The following is a 10,572-nucleotide window of genomic DNA, read 5'->3' as shown; positions in this document are numbered from 1 at the left end:
CGACCCCATCTCAAATATGCCTCACGTGAATCTGACAGAAACGGGCAGGGAAAGTAGTCGCAATTTTGGTGTTCTCTAACCATTAGTTTATGACTGAAAACATGGACGAGTGAGTCTTTCTCTACATTTATTTCTGGCGTATAACTTCTCATTCATGATTTGTCCAGATGTGTCGGATTTGCCTCTTTTTTTTCTTTTTTCTTTTTTGTTGTTGTTTGTTTGTTCTTTTCGTTATGGCCTCCTTGCCATGCCACTGATGTTTGAGTCGACCGTTTTATAATAAGGTAATCACACGTTGGTGAAGAGTGAAAAGTAGTACCTGCCGATTAATCCCACATATTTTCTTAGGCGCTTTAGTCTGAGACTCGTCCACTTTATTACTTAAACGGGTTCCCCCATAAGTGACAAATATATTATCATTTGTGACTGGTCACGGGTGCTCAAGCACAGTGTCCATCAGCGTCAGTTATTGGCATTTGTATGAAACTGGAAAACATTTATTTCAGTATTTAACTGCATTTTCATAAGGTTCACCAGCATCAAACTGAACAAAACAAAAACTAATGTATCTTATACTTGAACACAACATAAGCTGTTTTCTTGTTCAAGTTGTTGCATGTTTATTATGTTAAATTCTGAACAAAGAGGCATTCAAACTGACCTACGATTGACAGAATAAATTCAATAATCCAAATGATGATTATGGTCACTAATGAGGAAGAAAGAAGAAGACCAGAAGGAAGATCGGAAGACATAAGGACAGTTATCATGAGTGAAGGACACTGTGCTTTATTTATGTTGAAATGGTTGATTGAAAAGACAAACACACATAATTTGTACTTTTAATGCAGACAGTTGTAAAGTGCTCCATGTCAGCAAAAATAAAACAAAGTCACAATGATTATATACATAATTTATATGAATAATACTTGATAGACCACTGGAGAGTTCCATGGCCATCTTGGATCATGCGCTTGTGCATCTAACTTTTGCTCAAAATCAGGAGCAATGCCAAATACAATCAACACAGACAAAAGTTAAGCAGCAAACATGTGCTGTCCTCCATTTCTTCAGTTGATAGCCTCCTTTGACACAACCAAACTAAGTACATTGATGTGCTATATGTTACTCATTTTGCCCTTAAATTAATGTAATCATACCAGTCACATTGTATCTGCATGCTTATAATTAAAATGTGTGTTGTGATTTGTGTGGGTTTTTTTTCTGTTTGTTTTTAGAAACAGTTGTGTTTTGTTTTTTCAATAGACAATAAATACTAAAATAGTGTTTTACATGGATTTAACTAAACTCGTTTTTCATTTTTATTCAGGAAAGCCTTTGAAAACTGGATGGGGAATGTAATGCCTCAGATGATACAACTGTCACTGAAGCAAACAGAGACCCTGTTTGAGCAGTTTGAGCTGAATTGCTCACGAGACCAGAAACACTTTTTGGAGAAACAGTTAAGTCTGTTTTTAAGACAAGACTTCTTCACACTGCCAAATATGGTTGTGGAGCACATCCTAGGATATTTGAATATCCCAGATCTTTTGAATCTTCGTTTGGTAAGTACATATGTCTTCCATTACCAATTCTACATTGTGATCATTTATTGAAAGTTATACATCACAGTTCAGAGATAATGTTAGACAAATTTGATGGTAAGATTTAGAAACAGATGCTGTAATTTGTATAAAAGGAAGAAAATTCTGCAAACACTATCACAGTCAGTGTAGTGTATGTTTTTATGTGTATCACTGTATGTATACATGATGTGTGTGAATGATTGTATTTGTCACATTGTTCTTCTAACAGTAAGCAACAACAGTTTTGCACTGTGTGATGATCTTTGACAGCCACCTGATAGGGAAACACTCTCACTCAAGCAAAGAGAAACTCTCCACAACTCAACAGAGACTTTTTTGTTGTTGTCATGAATAATTATGTCTCTTAAAAAGCACCACCATGAGCAGATAACTGAAGTTAGAAAAAAGAATTTTGATAAAAGAATATAGTCTTAACATTGTCTTGAGAAACCTGCAAGTGGAAACAATGCCAGACATAGGTTGTTGGGGCTAGTATACCTAGCATTGGGTGTTAATCCACAGGGGACTAAAAGGATTTCTAGAGAGTAAATCCCAAGATTAAAAACTGGACAACACCTCACTAGTCTAGGGTCAGTGTGCCATCCACATGTTTTGAATGTGAAATGTTTGTTGAAGCCTGAATGGTAAGGCAGTTACTGTTAGAGTTAGCAGGGTCAGACTTAGTTGAATGCGATGTGTAGTGTGTTTGTTAGTTCTTCTGCTAAACATCTACAGTTGTGATCTTAGATGAAAATCCACCCCTTTCCCAACCTGACCGATACCTCATGTCATCACTCCTTTCCCTATTCCTCTCTCTTCAATTTGCATTTTAAAAGACACACACACACACACACACGTATATATATATATATATATATATATATATATATATATATATATATACATATATATATATATATATATATATATATATATACATATATATATATATATATATATATATATATATATATATATATATATAATAAAACAAACTAGTAAACTGATAAAAATACAATAGAGAGCCAGTGGGCTTCCTAATTAAATTCTCAGCTGTTTCAAATATGGGTTGACTGTCATATTCAATGCTCCCAATGGTGTTTGTGTGCAGTATGCATGTGTGCATGCATTCATTTGTGTGTGTGTGTGTTTGTGTTTGTGTGTGTGTGCAGGTGTGTCAGTCCTGGGACAGGAGGTTGAGGGCCATGGGCAGGATGTGGAACTCCAGATGTCAGCAGCAGTCTGTCCTCCCCTACACTCGTCCCTCCCAGTCGGCCGGGTCCAGCTTCGAGCATTTCATGCGGTCCCGCCGTGTTCTCCATCTGCTGAAGGCCGACCAGGCCTTGAGCATGGTTTACCGGACAGTCTTCTTATGGTGGCCTGGGAGCAATATTATGTGTTTTGAGGCTTCTTTCCGTGATAGACTTGTTCCTCGCATTATGGAGTACAGTCACCGTCATCAGATGATTGCCACAGGTAAAGTATATATGATAATAAAGTATACGAATATAATGATTATCGGTCAAGCTATATACACAGAAAAACTTGTATACATCCATTATCAGTCAAGCTACATACATGTAAAAACTTATATACCTCCACCAACAAAAATTGATTATTGATGAAATTGTGTCAAACTGCAGACAACTCTGACAGTAAGAATATGTGTTTAGATTATCTCTTTTATTTTTAAGATATAATAATAGGAATAATGAAAGAACAATGAGGCTAGGAGAATAAATGATTAAACAATGAGTGGAAACTCTCTGTGTACAAGGTACACAACTTCAAGTCAGTGCAGCTTATGCTTCCAATTCAGCTAGCACACGGGTAAATAAAAGGTACACTGGAACAAACACATGGTTGCTTTGATGGTTTTTGACAAAAGCACCTTGCTGCTGTGTGCACATGTCAAAAGATGGTTGTGTTCCTTGTAATCATGGAGAGAGTTACCACTATTTATTGTTCATCACATTGTGTCATAGAAATAGTAGATGACTTCTGAGTGTACCAAAACTGCAAATGGAGAAAGTTTATAAAACTGTAATTTATGAACAAAACTCACTGTTGTAAAAACTTTAGGTTGCAAAACAAGACCCTCTTTAAAAAACAATAAATCTGTAGGTTGGAAAACAAGACATCCAAATAACACAGTCCCTGAAGACAGACCTATGCCAAATGGTCTGAAATGTTGGAGGACGGCTTTTATCAAAAGAGTGTCTTGTTGGAAAAAAAAGTTGTTGCTTTACAACCTAAAATAGTTGTTGTTTTGTTGTTGTTTTTTTCCGTAAACTTTCTTCATTTACATAGACCTGTCTTTGGTTTAAAAATGGATTGTTGTTTCTATGCAAAGACTGGTGTTACAGAGTGGCCCTTTTGAAATTGTATTATATTTACAGGGTGACATACAGTACACTTCAATGCAATACAATGCAATACAGCATAACACAAAAGCAACACAATGCAATGCAATGTGGTACAGTACATACATTACAGTATAGCTTAACACAACCCAAAAACAATGCAGAAACATACAGTACAGTACGTACAACACATTACTGTAAATACAACTTAACAAAATGGTACAATGCAATACAGCACAGCACAAAAACACCACAGTGCAGTACAGTACATAGAACACAATACAGCTTATCACAACACAATACGAAGTAGCACAATACAATACAATACAAGACAATACAATACAATACTGTATTGCAGGCTGCAAATTCGATGTCCACCTGATGGCCATGCACGCCAGAAGCACCCTGCTGCTGTGGGCGTCAAAAGACTTCATGCCCACCTGTCTACTCTTCAGCTCCGACCTGCTGTTGGTTGGCAACCATTTTGGGCAGGTGAGAGTGCTGACCCTGACGGGCAACGCCTTGGTGGCGGACTTTCAGTGCGGCCCCTGTTCAGTGACTGCCCTGGACGTCCACCCTGATGGTCACTTCATGATTGTGGCCACCATGGATGGAGACCTGCACCTAGTGGATGACAGCTTGGTTGTCATTAATGTGGGCAGCATCGTCTCTATACAGAGTCATGATGTGGAGAACTACTCTATCTTGGATCTTGTGCCCACAAAAGTGTTTTTCTTGCCGGACGGTGGTTTGAAAAAGGACCAAGTTGCTGTCTGTGTGTGCACGGGCCATTGGATATGTGCGGCCGTGCTTAGCACCACTGGACGCTTGCTGCAGAAAGATGTTCACATATTCCCCATCAGTGCTTTCTCTTTCTGCCGGAGCAGCGCACAGCCCAATGTCGTGTATACATCCTCGGGCAAATATGCCCAGTATGGGAGGACGTTCACGGAACATACTTTCAAGGTCAGCTCAAAGGGCGTGGTTTCGCAACAAGTTCAGGAGAGGGTGATTAGTGGTTGTTGTTTAATTATTGATGTTGACAAGGAAAACATCCTTCTCCTGGCGGCTGGCAAAAAGCTGGGTGTGGCCGCCATTGATGACATTGTTTACGTGTTCAACTTGGCTTGTGGCACTGTCATGTACAAGAATACAACCTTCTTACATGGGTAAGGCGGCTCTGCTTTGTGATTGTTGTCTTTGGTAAATTTAAAAGCTAAAACTCTTATTTCAAGTTAAAAGTTCTTTGTTTATTTCAGATGATAAGAACTTGAACAAGGTAAATAGGAGATGTAAATTATTTTACTGTTCATATGTCTGAATTAATATGGTTGATCTACAAATTTAAATAAAGAAATCTTGTAAACAGGAGATGTTGATTATTATTCTGTTCATATGTTGAGATCTCTGAATGTGTATGGATCTATAAATTCAGATAAACAAATCGTTCTCTTTGATACTCTGATTTAGTGATGATGGTGAGTGTAACCGTTACGTATTTTGATTTACCGGTATCATCAGTTTACGTTCTTCAGCATCAGTGATGTTAGGTATATTGTACAGTCATTCATTCATTTTGCCCATCGCTCCTGGTGAGGCATAGGCCATCGACGACCCCTCGCCATCACACTCTATTCTGGGCTGTTCTGGCCATTCCAGTCCAGTTGGTCCCTTGCTGCTTCAGCTCTGCCTCAGTATCTCGCCTCCAGCTGTTGCGAGGCCGGCCTCTCTTCCTCTTTCCCTGCGGGTTCCAGGTCAGGGCTTGGCGTGTGATGCTGGACGCTGGCTTCCTGAAGGTGTGTCCGATCCAGCCCCACTTCCTCCGCAGTATCTGCTTGGCCACTGGTTCCTGTCCCGCTCGCTTCCACAGATCTTTGTTTCGGATCTTCTCCTGTCATCGGATCTTGTTGATGTGCCTCAGACAGGTGTTGAAGAATGTCTGAATCTTCTGCTGCATTGTCTGTGTTGTCCTCCATGTCTCGCATCCGTAGAACAGAATTGACTTCACATTGGAGTTGAAGATGCAGAGTTTGGTTTTCATACTGATTGCTCCAGATGCCCAGATGTTCTTGAGCATGATGAAAGCTGTTCTTGCCCTGCCGATTCTGGCTGTGACGTCTCGGTTCGTGCCTCCCTGTCAGTCAACCACGCTTCCCAAATAGACAAAAGACTCCACCTCCCTGATGGGCTCTCCACCAACTGTGACTGGTGTGTTGGCAGTGGTGTTGATCTTCATCAGCTGAGCCTTCTTCTTGTTGATCTTGAGTCCTGTACTGGCTGACGTGGTCTCCAGGCGAGTGGTCTTGTCCTGCATCTGGCTGTGGTTGTGTGACAGGAGCGCCAGGTCGTCAGCGAAGTCGAGATTGTCCAGTTGTGTCCAGAGTGTCCACTGTATACCATTGTTCCTGCCTGTTGTAGTGGTCTTCATGATCCAGTCGATGACCAGGAGGAAGAGGAATGGTGACAGCAGGCACCCCTGACGAACTCCGGTCTTCACCTCGAAACTTTCAGATAGCTGGCCTGCGTGGGCAGTCCTGCAGCTCATGTCCTGGTAGGTGCACTGGATGAGGGAGATGATCTTCTCTGGGACTCCGTAGTGCCTCAGCAGCTTCCACAGCGTCTCTCTGTCCACACTGTCGAAGGCCTTCTCATAATCTATGAAGTTGATGTAGAGGGGGGAGTTCCACTCCAGTGACTGCTCCACGATGATGCGCAGGTTGGCGATCTGGTCAGCACAGGATTTGTTCCGCCAGAACCCTGCCTGCTGGTCTTGGAGCTTGGGGTCGATGGCCTCTTTCATCCTTTCCAGTAGAACCCTGTTGAGAACCTTGCCTGGCGTTGACAGGAGCATGATCCCTCGGTAGTTGCTGCAGTCCCTGAGGTCTCTTTTCTTCGGCAGCTTGATGATGATTCCTTCTTTCCACTGGGCTGGTACCTCCTCCTCCTCCCAGATCTTGCTGAAGAGGCTGTATAGCATGTTGACAGCTGTTTCCATGTCTGCTTTGATTGCTTCTGCTGGCATCTCACCGGCCCTGCAACCTTCCCATTTCTCAGAGTCATGATGGCCTTCTTGATCTCTACCTTTGAGGGTTTGTCGCAGCTGATGGGCAGTTCTGTCTCTGCGGGTGGAATGTCCGGTGGTGCGTCAGGGGCGGGGCGGTTCAGCAGCTCCCGGAAGTGTTCTGCCCATCGTTTCAGCTGTTCCTTGGTTGTTGTCAGTGGGTTCCCGTTCTTATCCTTCACTGGCTTGTCTGTCTGTTGGAACTTGCCTCTCAGCTTCTTGGTCACCAGGTACAGGTCCTTCAGGTTCCCCTGTCCGGCTGCTGCCTCTGCTTGACTGGCCAGGTCGTCAATGTATTCCCTCTTGTCCTTCTTGATGCTCCTCTTTACATCTCTGTCCGCTGCTGTGTACTCTTCCTGTGCCTTTGCCTTAGTTGCTCTTGTTCTGCTCGTGTTCAGCAAAGTTTTCTTCTCTTTCCTTGTTTCCAGCTTATGGATGGTGTTGGCAGAGATCCATTCCTTGTGCCGAGTTTTCTTCTTGCCAAGGACCTCTTCACATGTGTCGTGCCAGAGCTTCTTGCTGTGTTCTCACTGTGTCTCGATGTCCATCTCACCGTCTTCGATCAGCTCTTGTAGTGGCTGGAACCTGTTGGAAAGGCTGATCTGGAATGCTGCTTGTGTGTCCTTGTTTCTGAGCAGTCCAACATTGTACCTTGTCCATGTGTTGTTGGCATTGGTGGATCTCTTGAGGCGTAGTCTCACTGTCGTCGTAAGAAGGTGGTGGTCTGATGACACATCGGCTCCTCTCATCATTTGTACATCCTGCCATGATCTCCTGAACTTGCGGCTAATGCAGATGTGGTTGATCTGGTTCTCCGTGACGTGGTTCAGGGATCTCCATGTGGCCTTGTGGATGCGCTTGTGTGGGAAGATACTTCCTCCTATCACCAGCTGGTTCAGGGCGCACAGGTCTGCAAAGTGCTCACCATTCTCATTCATCTGTCCCAGTCCGTGTGTCCTCGTAGGCGGTGTTGTCCCTTCCAATCTTGGCATTGAAATCTCCCATCAGTATGGTTATGTCTTTGGCTCCTCTTCTGTCTATCGCTGTCTGTAGTTGTTGGTAGAAGTCATCTTTCTTCTCTTCTTCTGCATCATTGGTGGGAGCATAGCACTGGATGATGTTCAGCCTGATGTCATTCTTCTTGGTGGTAAACTTGGCTGTGATGATGCGGGAGTTGACAGGTTCCCAGCCAATGAATGCTCCCTGTACCTCCGGTGCCAGCATCAGGGCCACACCCTTAGTGTGGGGGGCTCCATCCTCTGTGTGTCCTGAGTACAGCAGTTGCTCTCCAGATGAAAGTCTCATCTGTCCTGACTGTAGCCACCTTGTCTCACTCAATCCTAGCACTCCGATCTTGTAGTTTTTCATCTCTCTCGCTACTTGGATGGTTCTTCCTGCTTCATACATCGTCCTGATGTTCCATGTGGCTTCTCGCATTGTTGTCCTGGGTGTCAGAAGAGGAGTCAGCCTTGCAGCTTCCTTTCGGCTTTCACTGCACTGCGTCATAAGTCTCCAGGACGGAGACCCTTCCTTGCCCAGGTGAATGTTTTGGTTCTTTGTTGTCGATGCTTCTGTAACTGGTCTTTTTTACAGGCAGGATAGTTAGCCCTACGCAAACCCCTTTATCCTCCGGGCGAGGTGGTCCTGCCTTAGTTGCCTCTTATGACATGCATGGCAGGGCAGTGGGTCTGTTCTATCAGTGCCCAACCCACAGGGCAATATTATACAGTATATTACCTATATATATGCATGTGTGTTTATGTTTCAGTAACCTGTATTTTATCTGTGTTATTCTGTTGATTTTAAATCTGACACAAACTTTACTTACCCATTTGTTTGACACACCAGACATTTTGTTTGTTGTTGCTTGTGAAATAGTCATTTGAAGTGGATGATTGACAAGTTATTATTGGAGAAAAAGAGGTTGGATTGTCTACAACTTTGACGTTATTGACATGCAGCACTGTGCTTTGTGTGGCAGGCAGACAGTGAAGAGACTGGCTTTGAACAAGGAGACGGGTCGTGTCTGTGTGGTCAGCACTGAGTGGCTGGACGGGCTGTCCCCTCAGTCCATGCAGGGTGAAGACCCTGTGATGCTGTTCACGGTGCCCAGCGTGCTGGGCCATCAGAGCATCGCTTCACTCTTCTGGTCTCCATCGCTGTTGAAGGCATGGAACATCGTCCCCGAGCAAAGGACGCAGCATCATGGAACTGCACACAGCTCCAGTGCTGGCGGTGATGGTAGATCTGACGACAGCCATGCCTTCACTCTAGGCAGCAAGGAAATGGAAGATGATGATGATGATGACAACGATGATGCCCATGACCACACAGGAATGAGAGAGGATGGAGAACACCACAGCACTGATCCTTTGCTGCAGTACAGGACCAGTCAGTCTCTGGGAGTCTGGAGAAATGCTGCCCTCTTTCAGCAGAAAATGAAAGATGTGATGTTAAGGTTTGCTCACCTATACGGCCTGTGGCTACCACCTTGAAGAGGTGTGTAACAGGCCGCCACTGTAACCAGGTGTTTAACTCTGGCCAGCCCTGTGTTAGCAGTGCTAAGTTTGCTTAGTGTTAATCATTCCGTCATCTTCCTCATGGTGCTTTGTTATTGCAGAAACAGTGCAGTGTTTTATAGTGTATGTTTACTCTTCTTGTTTCTTGCAAATGAAAAAGAATAGTGTTAAAGGACATACTTTTCCTCTTTCCCGTTGCTCAGGTGATTCTTTAACAATCAGAGAGACATGTATGTTATTCTGATATGCAAGAGGCTACTCATCATGAGCAACTGCTTTTTGCTAATGAAGACAAGAAACATTTACGAGTTTCCAAATGTAGGAATTATTCTCTTCAACTGGCAGCCTCTAATCCAGTAGAAGCAAGCACTGATGAAGTGACTTGACTTCAGTTCACAGAGTGACAGAGCTGTCAGAATTGTGGTGTTATGTGTTTTGATTAAATCTGGAATCTCGTGTGGAGAAGCACTCTTTACAGTGAATTCAGCCAGGAGGCAGTCAGGTGTGTCCAAACATGTATTCTCCATCCATAGCAACTTCCATAGCAACACACACACACACACACACACACACACACACACACACACACACACACACTATATATATATATATATATATTGATGATGGAGTCTCCCGTCAGACCGATGGATGAGTAGGCAGGCAAGCTTATCTGTCGGTGTGTGTCCTCATATGGGAGAAGAGGCTGATTCCGGATGCGCAGCACTTCCCACAGGTGTTGCAAGGGAAAACGTCTCCAGAAGTTGAGCCCTGCTTCCTTCGCTCACGCTTCTCCTTAATGGCCAGTGTTCTCTTGTTTCCAAACGTCTTTATGCCATTAGAGCACAGCATCCCCCAGTGAGAGCGGTCAAGGACATCAGTTTCCCAGGAAGCGATGTCTATGTCACAGGCTTTGAGGATTGTGTTCAAGGTGTCCTTGAAGCGTTGCAGGGTCTTCCAATCTAGTATATATATATATACATAAATAGATTGATTTCCCTTGGCTGACTTAGGTGAACTCGATAGCTCAGTGGTATTACTCATTT

The 10,572-nt window shown here is 43.4% G+C and overlaps 1 protein-coding gene across 2 annotated transcripts; it reads left to right on the top strand.

Moving 5' to 3' along the window:
- LOC143297185 (uncharacterized) lies at positions 1-10,064 on the top strand. 2 transcript variants are annotated; one of them, XM_076609384.1, is made up of 5 exons: positions 1-109; positions 1,331-1,565; positions 2,759-3,062; positions 4,308-5,118; positions 8,992-10,064. In XM_076609384.1, exons 1-5 carry the CDS (start codon positions 90-92, stop codon positions 9,503-9,505), a joined length of 1,884 nt encoding a protein of 627 aa, XP_076465499.1. In that variant the 5' UTR covers positions 1-89; the 3' UTR covers positions 9,506-10,064. The 2 variants fall into 2 exon arrangements, with proteins under 2 accessions (XP_076465499.1, XP_076465500.1); XM_076609385.1 differs by lacking the exon at positions 1-109 and adding an exon at positions 123-284.
- The last annotated feature ends 508 nt before the right edge of the window (positions 10,065-10,572 follow it).

Source organism: Babylonia areolata, chromosome 22 (genome assembly GCF_041734735.1).
Source record: "Babylonia areolata isolate BAREFJ2019XMU chromosome 22, ASM4173473v1, whole genome shotgun sequence".
NCBI classification, from domain to species: domain Eukaryota; kingdom Metazoa; phylum Mollusca; class Gastropoda; order Neogastropoda; family Buccinidae; genus Babylonia; species Babylonia areolata.
Note: the sequence above shows the minus strand (reverse complement) of the source record. Positions and strands in the feature narration are given on the sequence as shown.